At 47.9% G+C, this 25,182-nt stretch overlaps 1 protein-coding gene across 1 annotated transcript; it reads left to right on the top strand.

Annotated features, from left to right (window-relative positions):
• The first annotated feature begins 2,729 nt into the window (after positions 1-2,729).
• IL4R (interleukin 4 receptor) lies at positions 2,730-24,868 on the top strand. The gene is made up of 10 exons (XM_061599511.1): positions 2,730-3,037; positions 3,533-3,654; positions 6,579-6,717; positions 7,803-7,981; positions 9,440-9,597; positions 11,986-12,136; positions 18,399-18,498; positions 22,840-22,915; positions 23,010-23,077; positions 23,391-24,868. The coding sequence occupies exons 2-10, from the start codon at positions 3,567-3,569 to the stop codon at positions 24,436-24,438; spliced, it is 2,007 nt and encodes a 668-aa protein (XP_061455495.1). The 5' UTR covers positions 2,730-3,037; positions 3,533-3,566; the 3' UTR covers positions 24,439-24,868.
• Positions 24,869-25,182: the final 314 nt, after the last annotated feature.

Below are 25,182 nucleotides of genomic sequence, written 5' to 3'. Positions count from 1 at the left end.
AAGGGGTGGGGTGGGGAGGGGTGGGCAAACAGGCACGTTTTCTCAGAGCGCTTCCAGAGTGTCGCTGGCTTGGGGGCGGGATGCAAACACACCCCTGGAAACGCAGTTGCTTTGGAGTTCTCGCACAACAAAAACCGCCCCCTAAAAATCTTTTTGGGAAAAGGAAAGGGGGTAGTGTGGGAGAGCACTTGCTTGACACAACGCAATTTAACCTCCCCTCAAACAGATCAGAATGAATGCTCAATAAACTAAATAGCCGGAGTCGTCTAACCTCCCTGCAAACTGGCTTAATATACATTTTATTTATTTATTTAAAAAAACTCAAAGCGGCAAACAAAGCAATCAGATACAGGAGTTAAAATTAACATACTAAAACAGTATTAAACAAAACATAATCAGCATAAAAACCTATCAGAGTTAAAAAACATTTTATATATCACTTAAATTAAACACTTGACGAAAAAAAAAGTCTTAACTTGGCGTCGAAAAACTAAAAGAGAGGAAGACAGCCGCACCTCAACTGGTAAAGAATTCCAGAGTATGGGAGCAATCACAGAAAAAGCCCTTGTTCTGGTTCCCATCAGCTGAACTTTAAAGGTTGAAGGAATTACAAGAAGAGGATCACTAGAGGACCTCAAAGGCCGAGAAGGTTCGTAGAAGGAAATACGATCAGATAAATAGAGAGGGCCCAAGCCGTGTAAGGCTTTGAAGGTTAAAATTAGTATCTTAAATTGAGCCCGGAAGCAGATCGGCAACCAGTGTAATTGTTGTAATAAAGGGGTTGTGTGGGCCCGTAGGCCAGCTCCTGTTAACATTCTAGCAGCCGCTCTTTGAACCAATTTAAGCTTCCGAGCTGTTTTCAGGGGCAGCCCTACATAGAGCACGTTGCAGTAGTCTTGCCGGGATGTAACTAAGGCATGTGTTACCTTCGACAAGTCGGATATCTCCAGAAACGGGCGTTTAGTTGGCCTTTGGGAGCTTCAAGCACTTGTCAGATGCAATAGTGTATCGGAGAACACAGGCCACGATCAGTTTCACCTCTGGAGGCCAGAGAAGGGACACTTGTGGCCCTCCAGATATTGCTGGGCATCATTTGCCATCACCCCTGAGCACTGGCCGTACTGGCTTTTGGAAGTCTTGAGTCCAACACCTGGAGCCCCCCCATCCCCAGGCTGCCCCATCCCTGCTGCAAAACAACATTGAAAGGGTGATTTGGAGTGGAAAGTGGCGGAGAGAGCGGAAGCCTTTCTCAAACCATCTCATGATTCGCAAAAGCAGAAAACAATAGCCGTAATCCGCAACTGAAGCCACTCTGACGGAGGGGGCTGGACCGTGGCAGCCCTGCACTCCCGCATGCCAGCTGCCGGGAACGCAGAGGGGAGAGCGCGCGTGCTCAGGACCTTTTCTCGCCTGGGAGCTAGATGCAAGGGCCCCGGCCTGATCGGCGGGCCGTTCCTTGGAGCAGTGGCTGACCTTTAAGGGATGGGCTTGTCGAGTGCTTTGCCGAAATCAACATCGATGGCATCCGCCGTCTAACCGCACTGGCCACCGGCTCAGAAGGGAGGCGAGCAGCACTCACGGGCTCCTGGGAATCGGGCGCTGGGCGGATGGGCTCCTTCGCCGCCCGGGCGCGGATCTTCGCGGGTGACGTCACAGGCAGACTGAGCTGCCTCTTGCCAGCCAGAACTTACTGCCACCTCCGAAGATTGGGGCGACATTTGCCGGGGGAGGAAACTGGCGGGAATCTGTAAGAAGTCCGGTGGGCTTTGGGCAAATATTTACCTCTGGCTCCGCCTCGGTTCTTTGGGTTTTAGGAGATCACAGCTTTGGCTTGTGGGAAGGTAAGCCGGGGGCTTAGAGGGGTCGGTCGCACTGGCTCTAACTGATCTAAAGCAAAATGTTCCTTAGTTTAAACCCAACTCTGTGCATGTGCAGAGGCACTCTGCATCGTGAGCTGGCGGGGGGAGTGCGCTACCAACTGCTGCCTCAGGCAGCAAATGTCTTGGTCTGACTCTCCCTGCAGGACTGGCCTCCAGGCAGCATTTGCCCACCCCAAATTGGGCGGCGGGGGCACGAGGCGGTCGGAGGGGGCCAGGCAGAGAAACAAGGAGAGTCGCTCAGCAGCCGTGCAGGGTTGTTGTTTCCGGGCCCTCCACGGCTCTTTTTGGCTCCAGTCGGTGGCGGCAGCAAAAGCCCCTCAGAGCAGGAGGAAGATCAGGCGGGCGGGGAGGGCAGTCCACCGCCAGCATCTGACGGCCTCGCGCCGCTGGTGGCTGGGATCGCTGCGAAGGGGTCGGGACTGGCGGGACGGCGCTCTCCTCTTGTGTTTAAGCGGGGAGGGGGGACGCCTGGTCATTTGGCACAGAGTGGTGATGCCTTCATGGTTCAGAACAGACCTCAAGTGTCCAGGGTTTGCACGGCACCACAGCCTACCAGAGCCCCCATTTTCAGGGGCTGTGTACCCGCCAATGCACACAGCCAGCATGTGGGCCGCCAACATCGAGGGCTTTGGAAACGGGTTTAGTTTAGGCCAGCAAAGCATTTATGGTGGTGAGGGGTGGGAGATGACACAACCCAGCCGCAGCCGCAGCCGCCGCCTCTTCCTCGCGCTTTCTGGGGCTGGGTTAGGACTGTTGCGTGGTAACTCCAGAGTGTGGGATGACCGGACTCCGGGATTTCCTCAGGACTGGCCGCATTTCCTCTTCGGGCTGCGGGAAGAACGCTCTGCACCTCCCCAGATGCCTTAGCCAGAGCCCGTTGTTTGGCTCGAAGGGTACCTGTGATCCATCGGGAGAGGACCCGCGCAGGCCGAGCCCCGCCAGGGGTGGCGCTCTCTCCCCCTCAGCGCTGGGAAGGCCTGGTGAGCTGGGGGGCCGGGCCTGTCACGCAAATGCGCTCCGGGGAGGGACGAGATGAGGACGAGACGAGCCCAACTCCTAGGAGGGCAAAGGCGGCGGCGGCGCTGGCTGCCTGGGCAAAGGCGAACGTAGCGCGGGCCGGACGGAGCCCTGGGCAAGTGGGCCGCGGGCCGGAGCAGGCAAGTCCGGAGTGCGTCGCCCGCGGGCGTCTGGCCAGCCCCTGGCACAAGAGAGGCCTCCCTACCCTCTTCCTGACGGGCTCCTCCGGGACAGGCCAGCCTCGTCCTTCCTCCGGGATGGGGCACTAGCGCCGGCCAGAGCGCCTGCGGGGTTGCCGTCCCTTTCCCTCCGTGGCTGGCGAGCCGCTCCGTCCCTTCCCCGCGACCGGCAGTTCCCGGCGTGGCGGGCGGCGCCTGGGCCTCTGCTGCCGGCGGGCGGCTCCTGGGTGGCTGCCTCTCCTTCCTGGTTCCCGGAGCCAAGAAGCCCGCCTTGGCTGGCCGGAGTCCCGGGCGTGGAAGAGGCTGGGAGGCCACGCGGCGGCCCGCCAGCCGAGCGCAGGCACCCGAGAGGAGAGAGCCGCCCGCTGGGGATAGGGGGGTGCGGGGAGACGTGCCGTGCCGTGCCCAGGGCCTCCGGAGCAGTTGGGCCATTCGACGTTTGCCTTTTCTCGGCAGGCCCCGGCTGACCTCCTCCCCGCCCGGCCTCCAGATGGCCAGCGATGGGGCTGGCGTGGGGGGCTTTCGGCGGAGCCCTCCCCTCCTCCTCCTCCTCCTCTTCTCTTGCTTCGGCTGCCACGGTAAGTCTCTGCTGGTGACAGCTGCCCGGATCCGGGCCTCTTCCCTGGGAAATAAGAAGGCTCGGAAAGCAGCTCTGCCCCTTGCAAGAGACTTCTGTGACCCCCCCCCCCATTAATTTCGATGGCTTTAAAGGAGAATTGGACAGATCCATCGCGGATAAGGCTGTCGATGGCTACTAGCCGCAATGGCTGTGTTCCGCCTGCCCTGCCAGAGGGCCTCAGCCTCTGAGTAATGCCAGTTTCTGGGAACTGGGGGGGGTGTGCTGTTGTACTGGTGTCCTGCTTGCTGGCTTCCCAGAAGAGGCATCTGGCTGGCCGCTGTGAGAACAGGATGCTGAGCTAGATGGGCTACTGGCCAGGATTTTCCTTTGGGGAAAAGACAGGGAGGGGAACGCATATTATATGTGCAGGTTGTTTCCAGGACTGAGTGGATGCCCTTTTGGAGAAAGTGCAATAGGGAGCCAGAGCATTAGTGTTTGTTGATTCAGCTTGGGGTTTATACCCCACTCCTCAATAACATTCCCAGGACAGCTTACAACATCAAAATGCAATAGAACCAAATTAAAAACATAAAAAAAGAAGTTGCATATTGTCATAGTTTTGTCCAATTGTATGTTAAGGGGGTTGGCTTAATCTGCCTTGAGATTTCAGGATACAGTGGGATAAAAAATTAAAGAAGGATGAGGGACCTCAACGGAAATTGATGGAGACTCCTCAGTCTCCCCAGGAATGGTGAACGCTCCATATCCCCTGTTTCCTCCTTGGGTTCATCACAGGTGACCTGTTTATTCCTGTGCCTTTTACATTTCTTTGCATCTTTTCTGCTGAAGATGAAAAGGGAAGTTCAGTTACTCAGTTCTGTTTTTCAGTTAGATGAACTGCCTTTTGTGTCTGGCATCAAGAGAAGCATCTGAACCGTTGTGCAAGGGAGACTGAGCTAGAGATGTAACGGTCCAGTCTTGAGCAAAGGGGACAGCAGAGACATTCCGGGCAGAGGCAGGTCACTTTTAGCTGCTCAAGGGAGAAGGGAAACCAATTACAATTAAGAGGAAAGGAAATAAACCAGTTGGCAGGGCTTTTAATAAGGGCTTGTCCACATGGGAGCTTTTACCATCGTAATAGATTTGCAAGGTCCACACTTCTTGCTCAATGGTAGCTTCAAATCCGTTATTTTCCATTCACACAAGTAGGCATTCCTCTGGGAAGGATTAGTGTTGCTGTTTCCTTGTGGCCCCACCCTCTAATTATACAATTTGTACTCCCTCCGGTTGCTCAGTTACTTGGCATGTGCAAATATTTTTGACCTGCACGGTATTTTGCACTCCCTTCTGCCCCCACTGCTTCCTGAAGTTTGGCACTTGAAAAGAATTGCGGTCATCTGCCACCCTTTTTCTGCTGCACCTTAATTTTTCTGAGTTAATTTTTCCCCACTGGAAAAACCAATTAATATTTTAAATAAAACATCAATATCAATGTTTTGAGAAAATATCAGTATCTATATTTTTGAGGTGACTTTTTTTAAAAAATCCACTTTAGATTTTTTAGAAAAAAAATCAGAAACCAGGCACGAAAAGATGTTCTCTCCACAAATTCTCTCCACAAAGACAGAGCATATGAGAAAGAATGATAAAATCCAATGGCAATTCCCATTGCTAGTTACAAGGAGTGAAGGAAGTTTACTCGGGGAGGAAGGGAGGAAAGAAGGGAGGGCTGCAGCAAACTGTGAGGGGGCAGGACAGAGCAGTTGGAAGCTGCTGGATAAACCACTGGAAACAAAATGGAATTCATGGGATAGTTAGGGGGTGGAGAAAGGGGAGTAGCTGAAAGTGACAATTCACCTGGCCACTAAAAACCATCAAAGCAAACCATCTTCAAAGACGTGTGGAGCGAAGTGGAGCCGCATTGTTCTAAACTTTTTGTATTATCAGCGGATTGGATTAGTACAGATTTACAGGTGGGAAACTTTGTGATAGCTTTTGTTTGCCAGTAACATCTTGTGAACTATTCAAATTAAAAGGAGATGCGAGTAGCACCAAACACATACGAAACCACCGTGTAGATGAGCCTTCAGTGTCCTTCAGGCCGCAAACCTCTTTGTTCATTTACCTGGGAGTTCCAAGTGGGGCAGCCAATTAGTCTGTTGCAGCACAAACAAGAAAGGGTCTGGTGGCATCTCAAGACCAACACATTTTTATTATGGTGTAAGATTTTCAGGACTTTTGAAAGTTGTGCCAAAATAAAGGTTAACAAGCAACAACAAAGAATCTTGTGGTATCTTATCGACTAGAAGAAAGTTCTACAAAACTCCATGGGACTTGTTTCTAAATAGGCATGGATAGGAGTGCATGTCAGAAGACTTCTGACAGAAGCACAGCCATGGCTTGGATGGCAGAAGAATAAAACAGCCCCTGTAGAAATAACGACCAGATCAGCAGCAGTAAAGTAGAGCAGACAGAAACTGTAAGGTGGGCCCTTGGCATGCAACACAACGTACCTGGAGGAAGATGTACAGATGTGAGGTTCACACTAGGAAGCAGGGTGGAAGAGTCCCTGCAGGGCTTCTTTTCAAGGCAGGGTCAGGGTTAGCTTGCCGGACTAGCATGCAACACATCTGCCACCCCAGCCCAAAAAGAATTTTTAAAAAGAAGAGTGTGAAAGGCAACACTGGCAAACAAAAAGGACAAGAGTAGAGAGGATTCCTTGCGGCAGAGATTTTAGCCCTTTCTAAATGGGGTGGAGCACCAGAGTGGGGCTATGGAGAGAGCCTTCCTGACTGGGCATGTCCCAGTGTATTCATCTGAATAAATAAATTTCATTTATTTTCTTTAAAAGTTTCTATACCACCTTCTCCTGAAAGTCTTGAGGTGGTGTATAACAGCTGGTGTCAGCCTGCCCTCTCAACAATCTCTTCTGTTTCTTCCTAGGTGTGTCTTCAAAGGGCGTCCAGCCAAAATGCCACACAGACTATGACACTGAGGTGGTTTGCCACTGGGAAGTGGACGCCTCCACCAACTGCACCGACTCATTCCGGCTGCTGCTGCATGTTAAGAGGTTTCATCCATTGTAAGTGCTCAGCCAGGCATGACCAAGTGTGGTTCATGGTGAAACGGGTTCACTGCAGCCAGTCTGCTCTTTCTTCCATTGGTGTCAGGACTGGCACCGAATTCGACAGGGCCCTCAGCAAGGTGCTTTCCGATAGTGCCGTCCTCAAAGTTTACTAGGGGAACGGGGAGAAAAAAATCAAAGCAGCACCATCAATTGTGATGATCCTTCTGCAGCATCATTTTCCGCCACCACCCCCCCATGCCGGGCACTAGCACCAGGCGTGTTCAGGGTGAAGGGGCTGTCAACGTGGGGATCAGGTGTAAACCAGGAAGCCTTCCCAACTAGGGACATCAGGTCAAGGACCTGGACTGGCAGCCCTGTTGGCCACTGCCATAAGGGCTACAGAATGCCTCCATGCACTCTCCAAGACAGAGACCCTTCCCTTGGGAGGAGTGGCCTTTCTAAGCCATTCTAAAGCCATTCTTTTCCAGCAGGGTTAGAGGAGGGTTTTGCAAAATGTCCGTGGGAGCTGATTTGCACTTACTATGAGTTTTCCACGCCGACAACTAGAAAGGCAGAATCCAAAATGTTTCTGATTATACCTTTTTGTTGGACCACTTGTGGTGGTCAGGGAGCTTGAAGGTGCACAGATTTTTTCTATCTTGAAGAAGACTTCTGCACACCTCAAAAGCTCCCCACTTTACCAGGATCATCCCAGAGTGCAGGACATGGAATAATGGGCTCAAGTTGCAGGAAGCCAGATTTCAACTGAACATCAGGAAAAACTTTCTAACCGTTAGAGCGATATGACAATGGAACCAGTGACCTAGGGAGGTGGTGGGCTCTACAAAACTGCAGGCCTTCAAGAGGCAGCTGGACAGCCATCTGTCGGGAATGCTTTAAATTGGATTCCTGCACTGGGCAGGGGGTTGATGGCATTATAGGCCCCTTCCAACTCTATGATTCTGTGATCCACAGTCTGGGCCAATTGGAAGCTCCCCTCCCCCCAGTGCAACCTCTGCCCAACCCAAGGCTGCGTAGAAATCACCTGAGTGCCACATACACAGCACATAGATGTCTTTTAAGTCTTGCCATCATTCCAGGGACCCAGACTTTGCCACGGGGTGTACTCCTGAGAACGAGAGAGGCCCAGACACAATCCCCAAGTGTACTTGCACTTGCATCATTCCACAGAAGATGTTCGAACGCGTCACGTATGATTTCTCCCTGGAAGCCAACAGGACAGAGATCTGGAACAGAACAGTGGATCCTGCAGATCTTGGTGAGGAATCCTTTGGTCTGCCAGCCATGCCCAATCATTTCAAGGGTCTACGCTGTGTGGCTCTAGCATTGGCTACCACCCATTGTTTTCCCAAGAGGGATAACCTGGTGGGTGGGGAAGGTGATGATTAACATCAGTCGGTGCTAAGAAACCTTCCTTGTCCCCACTCCTCCATTGCCCTGCATCCGGGGGGGGGGGTGCCACATTAGTCTGCTGTGCAAAGACAACAATTTAACACTGATGGACTTATTGTGCCATGAGCTTTTGTGAGCTAGGGCCTCTTCCCCAGGTGCCTGGAACATGATCCTTCGGATTGGCAGAGGCCAGAGAGAGAAAAGGCAGACAGCAGCAGTGAGTGGATGGCTGCTGGGCACTGGCTGGAGGGTAAAGGGCTCCACGTCCCTGGAATGAAAGGGGGGTGCAGCCTGTGACAATGCCAAGAGAAACTGAAGTCACACTGAGGCTCTTATCTTTGTGTGCATTTAAATGTTATGGGGAGTTGTCACAGGCTGCATTTCTTGCTTGTCACGTCCACTTGTCTTTTTCCCTGTATACTCATCAATTGCCAAAACTGAGGATAACACTTCCTGCACCTGATGAGACAAGCATGAGCCCACAAAAGCTTCTGACGAAATCTGTTTGTCTTTTTAAAGGTGCCACCAGGCTCCTTGTTCCTAAGATGAGTGAGATAAGGGATGTTGGATGAGCCAAGGGTACTCCCTTATTTGCATTTATGGAGCGTGAACTATTTCAGTAGGGAGATTGCTTGGAAGCAGATGCAAGAGAGGACTGGGTGTGTGGTGAATGTGCCGGGGAGGGAGTGCTGCATGTGGTGAGTCGGGGTGTGCACAGGACAAGGGGGTGGTGAAGAGGAAAGGGGTGGCTTGGGGGTGGCTATTTTTATTAATTGACTTCATTTAAGAAATGTCACCCAAAGGCCACAGGGCGGTTTACAACGTGGTAATATAACAAGCAACATACAAAAATACGTAGCATAAAAGGGTATGAGTCTGTGGGGTGAGCAATGGCGGAGGGCAGGGGGCGGTGGAATGTGGTTGGAGGGGAGGACCAAGACCATCTCTGTGTCTGATTTCCATCCACCTTACAGGTACGGGGGTGGAGGTGCAGCCAGGCTACTGGGTCATTTCCCCCGATATCTATTAAGATGTCTTCAAAGTGTTCTCTTTTAGTAAACTGCTAAGAGACTGTTCTGATATTAAGCGGTATGTTAAAAATATATGAAATTAAATAAATAGATACATGAATAACAACAGTGAGGAGGAATTTGGTGGAGGTGGGGTTCCCCAGGGCCAGGGGTCCTCTGCTTTGACCTTTCCTCCCTTCCGAAGCAGGCTCACATTGGCCCCCCACAGGGCGGGGGGGCCTCTCCCCCATTTCCCTTTTGCCCTGCGTCTCCCCCTTTGTCCATGCTCTCCTGTGGCTTCTTCCCAAACGCAGTGAAGCCCAGGGCCCTTGTGAACCTGACTGTTCAGAGGAAGGAGAACCGCATGTTCCTTCTCACCTGGAGCAGGGACTACAGACCGCGGAATCCCCTGTACAATGAGAACCGGGCGGAGTATGAGGTTGCCTATTGGCCGAAAGACCAAAGGGATCAGGTAGGCATGCTCCCCTCTGCTTATTTTTTCACTGCATGCTTGCCTAGAATAGTCCTGCAGTTTTAAAATTATTTTTAATTATCGTTTATTAAATTTATATCCTGCCCTTCTCTCAAAGCACCCCAGGGTGGCAAACGTATCAAACAATCACATACACTTACTGCAAATAATTTCAAGGTTGCCGGGAACAGCATCTTTCTTCCATCCAATGCTTAGCCTCTGCCTCTGATTCTGCGCAGGGACCTCTTGTGTCCTGAGGAGGAGGTTGGGATCCTGCGACCCCTGAAGGCACCAGGTCGCCTTGCTCTGCCTCACAGCCTGCTCCTGCCTGACAGTCCTCATCTGAGAGCAGAGGAAGGCTTGAGATTCCTCCCCCTTGTGACACTGGGGAGGAAAATCCCACCCACCCCCTTTTCTGAGGAGCAGGGGGTTGCTTTGTGGATGTGCACTCTGTGTGTGTGTGCAAGTGTGTGTGAGAGAGAACCTGGCCGCTAGCATCCAGCCCCTGGGAAGGTTGCAGTGCACTAATGCGGCCCTCAAGTCAAGAAAGGTTAGTCATCCCTGCTTTACTGGAAAGAAATTGTCTTCTCTGAGAAAAGATACAGATTGAAGAATGGGGGGGGTGAGATTCATCTTTGCCACTTTCCCTTTTTGTAATTGGGATCGTCCTTGCCAGGGGGGCGTCACCTCCTCCCTGAATCGTCAAGGTCATGTCAGCTCCTCATGTGGTTCAAGAGATGAGATACGATACCCAAGGAGGAGGGCCACCCTGGTCCACGGCCAACCACAAGGCTGCCATGGGCCCAGTGCTGCCCTTAAATTGAGAAAAGCCACATAAACCAGGGTAGAGAGCCCCACTGAGTATTTATTGCCTGCCTTGGGGGTGGGGAACCTTTTTCAACCTGAGGGCCACATAGTCTCATGAGCAAACTTCTAGGGGCCACATACTAATGGTGGACAGGGCCAGGAACAAAAAGTGAACAGAGCAACAGAGGGAACTCTGACCTTCATGTAGGAGAGGCTGCATTTCTGCCACTGCAAAAAGTCTCGGGTTTCTACACGCCTCTCTCCACCCAGGCAGGCAAGAGGCGTTTCTTTAGAGGCACATTTCAACTCGGCCAAAGCGGTTTGGAGAGTGTGGAGCTGGGATGGCGTGAGAGGCGTGGCCTGGGCACAGTCCCAAGGCCCCCAGGTGTAAGGTTTCTTCCCCCTTCCCCTAGGCTGCACAATCATTTAAAGTTGGACGCTCTGATCTGAAACTAGCCTGCTCTGGGACTCAGAAACCATGACAATCAACTCGCTGCTCTACTGTGCCACATGGGTGATGGGCATCTAATCTGCCAAATATATCAAACAGGCCTATTGGCTGGATCTGCCTTAGGGCCTTTCTTATATTAGGTATAACTTCCTGGGACCAGTTTACTTGAAGGACCACCTCACTCCATATATGCCCACTCGACTGCTTCAACCTGCAGAACTGGAACTCTTACAGATGCCACATAATATTCATTCTAGCATGGCAGTACCTACGCTCTGGAACTGCCTGCTTGCGGACATCAGGCAGGCGCCTTTGCAATTATCTTTCCAGTGCCTGCTAGAAACATTTTTGTTTAGGCAAGCGTATCCAGACATATGGAAGTTAATATGCATTTTAATCTGTTTTTGGCTTAACTGCTGATTTTATTTTTAATTTTTTAATACCTGTTTTAAACTTTGGCTTTTATTGGCAATTTTCATGTTAGTTTTATTTTTTGTAAAGCGCTTGGAGGTTCTATTTGTAATCAAGGGCTACATAAATTTTGTTAAATACATAACACATAAATAAATAAATATCTGTGGCTCCCAGCCACTCAGGTGGGAAAATAGCCAGACGTACCAGTGTGTGAAACCTGCTCAGGGGTCACCAGTCAACAAAGGGGAAAGTTTCCTCTAGAGCCCTTTCCTGGATTTTAATTGCACTGTCAGTCTTTTGACTTCTACAAAGACTGGTGGCCATTCTGGATCCTCTTTCTGAGGCAATGGGCTTCCAAGCCACTGAATAGCATTTCAAGACCTCACTGCAGCTGGTCGGTAAACAGTTCTCTGAAATTAATAATAATAATAAAAATTTTGATTTATCACCCGCCCTTCACTGTAAAGTCCCAGGGCAGGTTGCAACAATTTAAAATACAACATTAAAAACGGTTTAAAACAAACCCCACAGCACAGGAGTCCAACCCAGGGGGCCCCCTGCCCCCCACTTTTCTACCATATCCCAAAATGATCCTCTTCCCTAGAAAGTTGGAAAAAAGTCATTTAAGTCACAAGAGGGACCCCCAACACTTTCTTGTGGTGTGGAAATGGCCACATAATTTAAATCTGTTGGTTTTTGCTTTTGTTTTTTCACAGGAATGTAGTTTCCAAGAGGTACAATCTAGCTATAAAATCTTTGCTGACCACCTCACGCCAGCGGCCACCTACGTTGCAAGAGTGCGGCATAGATTTAAGCTGTATGGTAATACCTGGAGTGAGTGGAGTGCCCCGCAGGAATGGCTGAACAGTAAGTGTTTTAGGTGGGGCTGCCCGAGCAATCAGTTGATCAGCAATTGGTTGGGGGGGGGGGGGGGGTGTGTGTGTGTGTGTGTGTGTGTGTGTGTGTGTGTGTGTGTGTGTGTGTGTGTGTGTGTGTGTGTGTGTGTGTGTGTGTGTGTGTGTGTGTGTGTGTGTGTGTGTGTGTGTGTGTGTGTGTGTGTGTGTGTGTGTGTGTGTGTGTGTGTGTGTGTGTGTGTGTGTGTGTGTGTGTGTGTGTGTGTGTGAGAGAGAGAGAGAGAGAGAGAGAGAGAGAGAGAGAGAGAGAGAGAGAGAGAGAGAGAGAGAGAGAGAGAGAGAGAATAGCTGTGTCTTCTGGGCTCAGGATTGCAGACTGCTTTTTCTGTATTTTATAAACATTCTGAATGTGTGCATCCACCCATCACTTTTTTGCAAAATGCAGCTCCCCTCCTGCCCTTCCACAATCCTGAGGTTTTACATTCAGCTGAAAATGGTGGTGCCTCGCTTAATACAGCACAGTGTTATGCAGCAATACTCTTTTCTACAGCCAAGATCTTTTTCTAAAGTTTAAGATACACTCTTGGAAGAAATTCCTGTTTGGCCAAAGTTCCAAGGCTAACCCTTGGTGATTCCTCCTTGTGATTCTCCCACTGTTGTTGCTTCCTGTTCAGTCCTCCTGGGAGTTTAGTGGTGAGTTGCCCCTTAATTAGTTACGTTTCTATTCCTTGCAAGAGACAGTTGGGCTTTAATTATTGGCTTCTTTTATTTTGGGGCAGGGATCCACTATCTCACTAGAGAAATTAAAATATAATGAAGGGAAACCAGCAACTAAAGCCTCAAGAGAAGCTGGCCAATTAAGGGGCAAATATAATGTCTTAGATATGCCAAACAGGTTGCACCGACAGTGGTCTGAGGGCAACCTACAGAATACTGGAATGTGGCAGTGATGTCTGGATTTGCCATGAAAAGGGAGTGAAGGAAGGCTGGCAGTTCCTGAGAAGGGCTCGTGTGGAATGTGGGAGGCAGGACAGGAGATTTTGGGGAGGAACCTCAAGGGGGCTGTTGCTCTGTAAGGTTAGAAGCAACTGCCTACCAGAAAGAAAAGGTCTCTTCCCACCCTGCCACCCTGCAGCTGCCAATCAGTGTGAAATGTGTCTTGCAAAAACCTTGTTTGAAAGCAGGGAAAGGTTCTTGATCCTGAAAAAGGATTGCTGGGACCCAGGTCGGGGTTAGGGCTGGAGCCTTGGGATCCTTCAGTCCTCCAAGGTAATCATGAAGAGCTTTAAGAGTGTGGTACTACATTTTGCATGAAAAAAATGCTAGCTAGTTGATGGCAGGCCACAAGATGAGTTGCAGGTGGCGGTCACTGTTTGCTTAATTAGAAATAAATGATCACACAGCATCTTCTAGATTCTGCAGTGACAGCAACTGCTTGCTCTGGGCAGGCCCACTAGAAGCACCTGCACTGCAGCCCCTTGGGGGCCCTGAAACAATGGTGAAGCTGGCATGTGCACTGTGGAGCCACTGCACCTCTGGCCCTGCTGCCACTGCCACTTCCTCCTCCTGTGCAGCATCACCCCTCCGGCTCAGGATCTACTGGCTTTTCTTTGCAGATAATTTTGTTGTAAAGTCTGCTAAGCTGAATTTTCTGTAGCTGCATTTGTGCTGCACCTTCTCCTCTTCCTCCTCCCCCCCCTTGCCACTTAATCATTCTTTTCCTATCCTTGTGTGTTGTCTTTTCCTCAGTCAAAGCTTAGACTGTAAGCTCCTTGGGACAGAGACCTATCTTCTTGCTTCTCTTGCTCTGTACTGTACTGCTGGTGCTGGTGCTGGTCCAAGGTAAGCCTGACTGAAGGGACACCAGCGTGGAGGGGAGGAGGGGGCTTGGCGTGTGCAGGAGAAATCAAGCCCATGAGAGGTTAACTGTGCCTGGTGGGGCACCCCCCGTCCCCATATCCCAGTTGAGGATCACATTTGCCAAATCAAGGGCTCGGAATTCCTGATCCCAACTGAGAGCTGATCAACCTGACTGGCAGCCACGGCCCAAGATCTCAAGAAGATGCCTTGTTTGTTTAAAATATTTCTTAATTGCTCTTCATGGAGGTTATAAAAATGTTACAGGGCACTGTACAAAAGTGTGAATGAGAACTGACTTCCGGGAAGGGTGACTTAGCCTGTGCCTGCTTTTGAGACGGGCTCCTGCCTCAAAAGAAGCTTATTCAGATATATCAGTCAGTTTTTTCTTTTTTTTTTGACTGATTAAACTTCTCCCGGGTAGGGAGAAACGAAGAGATTAACCTCAAAGCCTATTTTTGTTGGGACGACCAGATCTCATTAATTTATGGGACGAGGTCCAGCCGACGAAGGTGGGACGGATTTTCAACAGCAAGCTCTATCTGTTAAAGCGAACGTTCATCTTATCTTCTAAGAGAGAACGCACTAACAGGCAAGCACCCTTCTTTCTATATTTTTCTTTTTACTTGACTTAAATTGTTGCTGTTTAAAAGAGATTTGCCAGATTGATCGGTTTTTGACATCTCACTGGGGAGCCATAACTTCTCTCTGCTACGCACTAATTAATAGCTTATCTCTGTTTTTGTTGCAAAAAGCTGTCCTGGATTTGCATTCTAAAGATACACACAGAAGAGGGATTTCTATTCCAGATTTTTATTTTGAAAAATATTATACTGTTTTGAGACTACTCTCTTTTTGGTCTATTTTATTTTGACGAATCTGTTTCTTGACGATTGCCATTAATTGCTTCGATCCTGGGAACTGCATTTTGTTTACTTAACTATTGGAGAGATAAGGCTGTCTGCTCTGTTTATACTGTGATGTCACCAAGTTTGGAGTATTAACCCAATTGTTGCTGAAATAAGAAGTGGTTTTCCTATATTTTTCTTTTAAAATGGCAATTAAGAAAGTGGCTGAGAATCTGGAAATAACTATGTTTCAGAGAATAATGGATGAGATTGAGATAACGAAAATTGAATTGAGTAAAATGAAGCAGGAGATTAAAGATATAAGGGTCCCTGTGAGAGAGGTGACCCTGGAAGGGGTCCCTGTGAGAGAGGAGACCCCGGAGATTGGAACAGGGGTCCCTGTGAGAGAGGAGACCCTGGAGACTGGAATAGGGGTCCCTGTGAGAGAGGAGATCCCGGAGATTGGAACAAACGTGGAACAGGAACAAGATTTGGAGTCTATGGACTTTAGAAATAAAATCTATTGTTTGGAACTCAATGTTATCTCTGAAGAAATTAATGAAGATTCTAGAGATAAAGTTATCAATGGCATGGATTATCTTCTGGACTGGAATGATGTGATGGAGCCCAATATAGAGAAAATCTATGGAATTAACTGCAGCCATGTGACAATGGAAAAACTTTTAAGAGATGACCCAGTGTATTTTGAAAAAAAGAACAGAGATATGATTTTACAGCAGTATTTCAGCAACTTATTCAGAATGGATGGCAAGAAAATATTTGGGATAGAGGTAATTCCCATCAGACTCTTATTATATGACTATGGCTTTGACAGCAAGATTATTATGGAATACTGATAATGGAAGATTGGATATTGAAATTACTGGACTTAACAAGACTACTGAAGATGGAAGATGGAAAATGGAACTAATAGAGATAATAGAACAATGGCTACTGAAATTACTGAACCTAACAGATTCTGATGTGATGGATTAATTGAAATGTTTATTTTGACTATGGTTATGACAATAAGATTATCATAATTAGTAATGAGATGGATTAATCGATATGCTTATCTGGAAAAAAAAAATTGATAGATATATTTCTTAAAGAATTGAAACCTCTCTTTGACTTTTTGTGGAAAGAATAAAGTAATGTTTATGAGATTTGATGATTAAGTAAGATAACTACTGGAGGAAAGTGATTTTATAATATGACTTAAGAGACAGGATTGCTATATATTATAGACTTATAACTGATTTGATCTTTGACAAATGGGAAGTCAATATTTTACTCTTTATTTTTTATTTTTGTTTTTTTTTTCTTTTTTTTTTTTTCTTTTTGTTTAACTATTTTTGATTTTGTTTTTTGTCTTTGAATGTTTTATGATTTTGTCTTGTATGTTTTATGAAAATCTGAATAAAAATTATTGAAAAAAAAAAAAAAAAAGTGTGAATGAGAACTAATTCACGTTAACATATAAATATAATTTAAAATCAGCAAATAACTGTAGTGAAAGCAGGGAGTTCCACTCCTCCTACTTTTACTGTCCCAGGAGTCAATCCCCAACCTTGGGCAATTGATCCTAGCAATCCTGGTCTGCTAAGGTTGTGTATGCCAACACCAACCCTGCACGGTAGTACTGCCACCACCCTTCTATTGGTTAGCTACTCTGGGGCGAAGGGATCCCCAGAGCCCACTGAACACCTGAGCCTCTCAGGACCAGAGGCTGGGTATCCTCCTGGCCCCTTCTGAGGTCTTAGGCGAAGACGTTCCTCTAATACACGGTAGTATGATCAAATGGCAAGGCCTGAATTTAGGAACTGACCCCTCTCTCTGGAATAAACACACGATGGTTTAAAATAATTAAAGTTTATTAAAAAGAAAATAAGAAAAGGAATAGAGGGTACAAAAAGTAAAAAGGTACATACAAATAATTTAGAGCAGCAAATCAAATCCTTAAAACCATACACCCAAAGGGGTAAGGCATATAACAAAACAATATAGGAAGGTTCTTGGCACAAATCAAAATAACAAAGCTATCTGCCTTAGCTATACTTACAAGAGCTTAAGATCTCTCAGTAGTTAGCGTTCTTCCCCTCAGGGACTGCCAGTCAGGATATACAATGGAGCCACAGCAGAGCATCGCCATAAGCAAGGTGGTGCCCACGAGTGGAACAACGGCCCAGAGTTCGAAGCCTCCTCTTATGGGGAAAATTCCCCCTCCCAGCCGGAGACAATTACCCAATTAACATTTTCATCAAAGGAATGCTGAAATGATGTTCCCACAGCACCTGGCGCCTCTTCTTAGTTTCCCATAACAAGCCCAAGGAGTTTTACGGCCTTGACGGAACCAGGCCCTGTGAGGCGTCCTTCCCTGGCTCTCCCTGTCAGGTTCCTACCTGCACGTGGCTACTGCCTGTCACTAGGCACCACCAGGGACCCCACCAGTCCGGACCGCTCTCTCTTATGGTTTCTCTCCCCGCTCTAGCACAGATCTCAACAGATCTCCCTGCTAGGCAACCACCAGTAACGTCCCAATACTAGTATTCCCAGAGACTCTGAATACTGGTATTGTTATTCTCTTCACCGCTGCCACCATTTGTTACAGTTCCCCTTCAGCCTTGGTCATTACCTTACCCTCCCTTCTGGTCTGTGAAACTCCAGCCAAGGATCAGGACTTTGGTAAACCAAATTAAGTATTTATTAAAGATAACAAAGCTAACAAGATTAACAAGATTTCTTCTTAAGGCACATAAGCATATGGTTTTACTCAATACTAATCCGAACTCCACCTTCCTCCTGGTAAACAACTCTCTAAACCCCACCAAGCAATCCACTCTTTCTCTTCTCCCCCCAGATTCCACAATTCACCACCTCACATTCCCCCAGATTTACCTGTCATCCTTTCATTTATACTGTCAGCCATTTTAAACATTCAGCCAATCATCAAGCATTCTATTGCCCATTCACTCCCCCTCCTCTTTCACTACTTACCATGTATACTCTAAACAACCAGCACTTAGCATATATACACTAATATATAGGAACATCACAGGCCCCTCTTACTGATAAGGAGGTGCCAAATTGCTGCAAGCTGATACAGCTGAGCTGTAAAATCGCCAGGTCACTGAGATGGGAAAATATACCAAAGGTTTAACCGTTTATGGTCAAGCTAACCAGGAAGATGATTAAGAGGAAAAAATCCCCCAGAAAGCTTTGGGAATAGCCATTTTATCTGTAGGCCCAAGTTAGATGAACAGGCTGGCATGACAATAACCATAACAAAATATACAAGGCGATGAATAAATTCCCTTTTCCCCAAAAAAACAAACCTCTAAAGAACAGAATAAAGAGAAATCCCAGAAATATTCGAAAGTTCTCTCCAGATGTGGGATTTTGGGTTCCCTTGTGAACTCAAGGTTCAGGGTATTGAGCCTGATCCTGCGCCCGCTGTGGGTGGGTGTCTGTCTGTCGGCAGTGCCCACATTGTGTCCTACTTTATTTCAGGAGATGTCAGTGCAAATTGTCTGCCTTCTGCTTATGTAACAGGAGCTGCTTCCTTTCTAGATTTTGGGTCAAGCCATGACAATGTGCTCTGGAATTCCATCCTTGGGCTGTGCCTGCTGATCATGGTCCTGGTCGTCATCTGCTACCTCTGCTTTGTGCGGTAGGTGGTCCATGCATTGCAAGGTTCTCCAGGGCTGCCCTTTGCCCTGAAAAACAATAAAGGAAAGGTTGCTTATCCTAGGACAGAGGTTCCCAAACTGTGGTCCATGGACCACCGGTGGTCCATGAGCTTCATTCATGGTTGAAGATGTGACATGGCACAGCAGTTGCATCAAATAGTCACATGGATCTTTGGTTGTATTTTTGTTGCTTCCTTTGTTGTATTTGTGTTTTATTGTACCACAATCTGAATTCTTTGGAAATAAAAGAAGCAATAAAAATACATTTCAAAATCACACAGGATCTAGCACCGGCATTACAGTTGCTACAGCAGGCAGAAAAACAATTCAGCGGTTCATCCAGACCTTCAGCAATTTTTAAGTAGTCGGGGGGGGGGAGTTTGGAAACCTCTGTCCTAGGAGGATGCAAGCCAGAGTTCTTTGTGCCTCAGTTGCCCAGGCATGTTCCTGCAACCAGGGCAGGAAAGGAGAAGAAGAAAAGAGGGGTTTGTCCCTTCTGGAGGTTTTTTCACCCTGCTGTCTAGCCGCATAGTGTTTCCCAAGTAATTTGCAAAGGGGTTTTAGCTGTGTGTGGCTGCTGGTCATCTGGGTGGGTTGGTTCCAGGAGGTCTCCAAGGGGGGGCTGCAGTCACAGGTCTGAGGGTGGGGAGGCTCTGTTAGGAATGGTGGTCTTGGAAGCCAGTGCAGGGCAGGACCTCCTCAGGTGTGTCACTGCCTGGACCATAAGGGGCTGTTGGGTTCGTTTCAGAAGGGAACTGCCGGAGGGCTGCCCTGTCCACAGCTCGGCAACGGGTGGCCCTGGTCTGTGGCCCTGGCCCCACTTTGACTGCTCTTTGTGCTGGCCAGTGGCGTCACTAGGGGGGTGCGGGGGGTGCGGACCGCACCAGGTGACACCATCAGAGGGGTGTGACTCTCAGCTTTAATTTAAAAAAAAATTAAGTTTCTAGGTCGTCCGGTTCTCGAGATATACATAAAAACGTCAGCCGCACCCCAGTGGCGTCACTAGGGGGGTGCATGGGCTGTGGACCACACCAGGTGACACCATCAGAGGGGGGTGATTCTCAGCTTTAATTAAAAAAAAATTAAGTTTCTAGGTGGTCCGGTTCTCGAGATATACATAAAAATGTCAGCCGCCCCTGTTAAATCTTTTTTTAAACTACTGTATAGCACTTCGTAGCTTTAACCCCGCCCGTTCAGGATTGCAGCCAATCAGTGAAGTGTTTGTTTGACCTATGGCAGTGTCTAGTAAACCTCATTGCAAGGCCAGAAAATTGTGGTTCCCCCCCCCCCGTTTATCTGAAAATCTCATAAATTGGGTAAGTATATACATTTCAGTTTTTTCCCCTCTTGTGTGTAGGAGTCAGATCCTGGGCAGTGTTTTCAAAACCTTCCCAATACTTGCATTTGTGGGGGTAAAAACATTGCTAATCTCATATCTCCAGAGTAAATCCCATTAAATTCAATAGGATTTACTTTTGAGTAGACATGGTTATGAATGTGCTGAAAATCAATGGACTTTGGAGTGAATGTAAAAAAGAATTGTGTTTGTGTTGTCTTTCTGTCCCTCCCTCCTCCAGTCCTATTTTAAAGCAAGTAGGCAGGGCTTACTTGGGTATTACAGTTTTTATTCTGTAGGAAACAAATACTGATTTTTTAAAAACGAATACTGATTTTTCTGCAATGACCAACTGGTTTGACAATAAACTATTATATGGGCTGTATGTATTTATACATCTGCAGTGTGTGTGTGTAGTCTTTCCAACAACCCTGTGAGGTAGGGTTGGAAAACAAGGCAGCTCACAACAAGAAATAATGCCATTTAAAATCCAATAATCATAAAGCAAGAATAAACAGATGGAAAACAGCCTAAAGAGGCATGATTCTGAATTTTGGGTTGGGTGAATGAAGTTTATTTATTTATTATTTGATTTATATCCCGCCCTTCCTCCCAGTAGGAGCCCAGGGCGGCAAACAAAAGCACTAAAAGCACTTTAAAACATCATAAAAACAGACTTTAAAATATATTAAAACATCTTTGAAAATATTTTTTAAAAGCTTTAAAAAAACATATTTTTTTAAAAAAGAAAAGGCTTAAAAACATATTAAAAAGCAATTCCAACACAGACTCAGACTGGGATAAGGTCTCAACTTAAACGAACAAGTTGAAAGAACAAGTTTGTTATCACTTGAGGCTGTAGTTCTCTGCACACTTCCCAGTTTGAGTAAGCCCCATTGAATACATTGGGACTTGCTTCTGAGTAAACAAACATCGGATTGCACTATAAATATATTTACAGATTGTGTAATTCATAAACATATTTGAGAGTCATGTTTATATAAATATTTCTTCATACTGTGTCCCAATAAGTATTTGATTTCACACTATGGTTGTAGATGATTTTTTCCTCTACATTTTAAGTGTGCCCTTCTCCATGGTTTCTCCATTGTTTTCATCCTGAGGGGAGGATAGGCTGAGAGATGGTGAGTAGCACATTTAAGGTCTCTTCACCTCCCCCCCCTTTTTATTTGTATTTATTTTATATTTCTCCAATATCTTCCCCGTTGTTTTTATGTATTTTAAATATTTTTAGATTAAATAAATAGGAAATCATAATTGTGAACCTCCCTAAAAGCAATTTACCTATCCTTATGTTTTGGCAAAGTGATGGTGTGAAGGCATGCTGGTAGAACAAGAGACCATGTTTGAGGCATGTTATAAGGTGTTTGAGGACTTTGTCACACATTACTTTTTGAGACCTGTAGATTCATGTTGGAAAGAACATGTGCACGTATTGAATGGTGGCTTGGGTGCTGTTTTTTCAGTCTACGCTGCATGTGTAGCGAAGGTGATACATCATCTGGCAGCTAGCTTCATAACGTGAGAGTGAAAAACATTTGGATCACCATTCACTTGTTTACTTTTCTCACTATTGAGACCACTTCATATATTACTTTTTCATACACAGAAATTTAATCTTTGTATAGGAAAAAGTATTTTGTAAAATATGAAGGACAGTGGCTGCCCAGTCATTATAACCACTGTACAAGATCTACTCAGCCACTGTAATTACCTTTTTGTTTTGAGTGCCCTTTTGTCTGGGTCTTGGTTCAGGTGTGTATCCAATTTTGATGTGCTTATGGAAGGGGTGTGCAAGTAGTGCCCCCCCAAGTGTGGAGGCTTGGACAAACATTGTGTTATGGAAAACCAAAGTCTGTGTGAAAGTACATATTTGGGAATGCCATCAGTGTAATCCTAAACACACTTAATAAATAATATTGAACTTGCACGTCACAAAATATATTACGGTCATGTCCATAAGCACCAGGAGGGTAGTCGCCCAGGGGATCTTAGTCCCTCTGCTTTTTTGGGAGCAGGGTCCCTATGTCTCCAAGCATCCTACAGTCAGCATGAAAAGGGAGTGTGTTAGTCACTGAGAAGAGTCTTCTAATAGGCTTCCTTGCCTTTTCTGCAGATTGGAGCCAATCAGAGTGAAAGGAGGTGAGTCAGCCACTGAGAAGACTCTTCTCAGTTGCTAACGCTCTCCACTTTCATGCTGATTGGCTCCTAGAGATGTTTGTTGTTGTGAGAGAATGCATTAACAAAGATCTCATTCTTAATCCAGGAGCAAAAAAGGGTGTATGTGGCTGTAACTATCATGAAGGGACCCTGCAGCTCTGAATTTTCTACTAGACAACTGATAAATACCTATGTAACTTTGTGTCTGGAGACTTATTATTAAGAATCACTTTCCATAATTGTAAGGAGGTGTGTCCACACGCATGCATCCCAGGCACCTAAATGAGGGGTGGGAGCAGCATAGTGACATTAGCAGGTGTCTTATTCCAGGGGTTCCCAAATCTTTCTTCTACATAAACCACTTGAAAATTGCTGAGGGTCTGAAAGTATCTGAAAATTTACTATGGGCATATGCAAGATAATTAACTCCCATTAGTAATAAGAGCAAGAATTTGAGCTGTGCGTATGATATTGTAATTTAAAGGTGTAATTTTAATTTTGCTAGTTGTTTATGTCACTACTATTGCCATTACATTCAGTGATATATGGGAATTACGATTTACGAGTAACATTAGTACAAAAAACATTACTAAGGATTCTGTATGGTCTGATACGGGAGGAGGTCCATGGGGGTGACACCATGAGTTACCGCACCAGGTGACACCAACCCTAGTGACGCCTCTGGTGCTGGCCCAGAGCACAGATCAATGTGTCCTCCCAAGTGTCGCTCAGCCGCAGAGAGAGCTGCTGTCCTGCCTCTCTGGGAGCTGAGAAGGACTGAAGAGGGACCCCTCTTGCTTTACAGGGTGAAGAGAAAATGGTGGGACCAAATCCCAAGCCCAGCCAAGAGCAAAGTGGCTGAAAACATGACTGTGAAACCGGTAGGAGACTTCTGGGGGGTGGGAGTCCCTTTGGGGTGCCCCTCGACGCCCTGAATACAGCTCTGACCTAAAACTGTGTTGTGCTTCTTTTCAGGTTTCCTTTGTGAGGAAGGTCTGCTCAGCTGTGGAAGGCAAGCAACATCTCCAGGACACACACAAACTGTACGTCTGCCAAAAAGCAGCACTCTCTCTCTCTCTCTCTCTCTCTCTCTCTCATCCAGACTGCAAAATGCCCAGGGTTATTTCTCAGGGTAGTCACTGCTACCCGTGGTTCTTTACAGTATATTGGAAGCAACACCCCCCCCAAAGAAAGAGTGACCTCTGACCCAAGGAGTGGCAATCTATAATAGATAATGGGGGAGAGGGAGGTAAGAGGTGGAAGTGCAGTTGGATGAGACTTGAGCTTTTGTTTTCCATCTCTCTTATCAACAACATGCAAATTAGTCACAGAGACTTTGTTTTCCTCCCCAAACAGGGACTCTCAGAGCAAAATTGATGTCACTTTCTGCAGCCAACCAACGAGGGGCAAAGTTCCTAAGAACAGCCCTGGAGGTAAACAGGAGGTGTTCCTCACACCGGAGGTCACTGTGGTCGAATATCCCGTCCTGATCTACAGGCATGAATCTGATGCCAAACCTGAGGCTCCGGAAGCAGAAGCGGATTGGGTCCCTCATGAAGACGCCGTGGCCAGGCTCTTCAGGGTCCTTCTCAGTGGTGAACTGAGCATGGGGGGCACCAGCATCCTAGAGCCTCTTGCACAAGAGGAGCAGTCCCCTACTGAGGGCCAAGCTCCGGAGCGCATGCCAAGTGCTGTTGGCTTATGGCAAGACGTGCCTCTGGGCAAGCCCCAAGGAAGTTTGGAGTCCTCTTCCGAATCTGGCTATCGCAGCTCCAGCACAGAGGCGGCCACTTCTTCCCGGGCAGCCAGTCCTGACCCTGAGCAGCTTCTTGGCCATGGCCTTTGCCCTTCTGCAGTGCAACCTTCTGTGCTGCTCTTGCCTCCTCACGAGTCAGACCATGCCTTTGCCACTGTCAGAATCGGCCCCCTGGAGGAGGGCAGCTCAGCAGTGCCCTCTGGCTACAAGTGCTTCAACAGCTTTGTGTCTGAGCCCTTGGCCAACTTCAGTCAGCTTTTACCCCCGCAGTGGGAGGGAAACCCAGAAGCCCCCCCCCAGAATGCCCCTGGGAAAGCAGACACCCTTCCTTGCCCAGTGGCCGCTCTCCTGTCTGGCTACCGATCCTTCAGCTCTGCTCTTCAGAGCAGCCCCAAATCACCCCAGGGCAGACGCAGCAGCAGCAGCCTCGACTTGCAATCCCCATATAAGCCCTTGCAGAGTTGTCAGGAGCAGCCCCCCACAAACAGCCCCTGTGGACAGAATCCTTTTTCACCCCGGCTGGGGGGCCCAGGAGATCCAGCCTGGCCAAGGGCACCCTGGGAGGCAGACCTTGGCATGCGAGAGAGCACCGCTGGTGGAGGCTTCAAGAGAGGCGCAGCCAGGGACAGAGGCCTTTTGTGCCCCTGAGACGCCACGTGGACAAGCTGTGGGTGCACATCTTTGCTGCCGGTTGTGAGTGTGCTTCGGCTCTCCTGCTGACAGGCTACGAGTCCAGCAACCAGACTGCTGCTGCTTGGGGGGGGGGTTCTGCCCAGCCTTCCTTTCTAACACCATCCCTCCCCCCCCAGCAGCTTACTGCAGTTGCTGCTGCGTTGATGGCTTCCTCCTCCCCCACGCCCATGCAAGGGCCTCACCTAGAGCTGCTCCTACAGGTGGGGGACAAGGAGGCCTTGCAGCAGGCCCTCCGCCGTGCCCTGACAGGCATCAGATGAAAGTTGGGGGTGGGGGAGGCTGGAGAAAGGGACTTGGGCTGCTTGAGGGGGCGGTGGTGCAGGAAAGGGACGGACTGCCCATTGATTGAAAAACATTCTAGCATTAAATATTTGTATCCATATAATCAGGCCTTATTGCATTTATTCCACTGAAAGTAGCAGCATTCCCAAAAGGGAAGGTGGAAGGAGAGGAAGGGGGCTGGAGGTCACAGGCTGAGCTCGCCACTTGCTCCCCAGAGAGCCTGAGCCACTGCTGCCGCCGCCTGCCTGCTGGAGAAGAGAGGGGCACTCTCCTCCAGGCATCGCCCTGATGCAGAAAAAGGCCCAGGGAGGGGCTGGGCAGTGGGGCTCACCTGCTGCTTGCAGGCACCTGTCAAGGGCTACCCTGTAGAATTATTGGCTACTGAGAAAATGAGAAGCTTCCCGGGCAACTTAAGCC

Source organism: Rhineura floridana, chromosome 17 (genome assembly GCF_030035675.1).
Source record: "Rhineura floridana isolate rRhiFlo1 chromosome 17, rRhiFlo1.hap2, whole genome shotgun sequence".
Taxonomy (NCBI): domain Eukaryota; kingdom Metazoa; phylum Chordata; class Lepidosauria; order Squamata; family Rhineuridae; genus Rhineura; species Rhineura floridana.
This window is presented reverse-complemented; position numbering and strand designations above follow the sequence as displayed.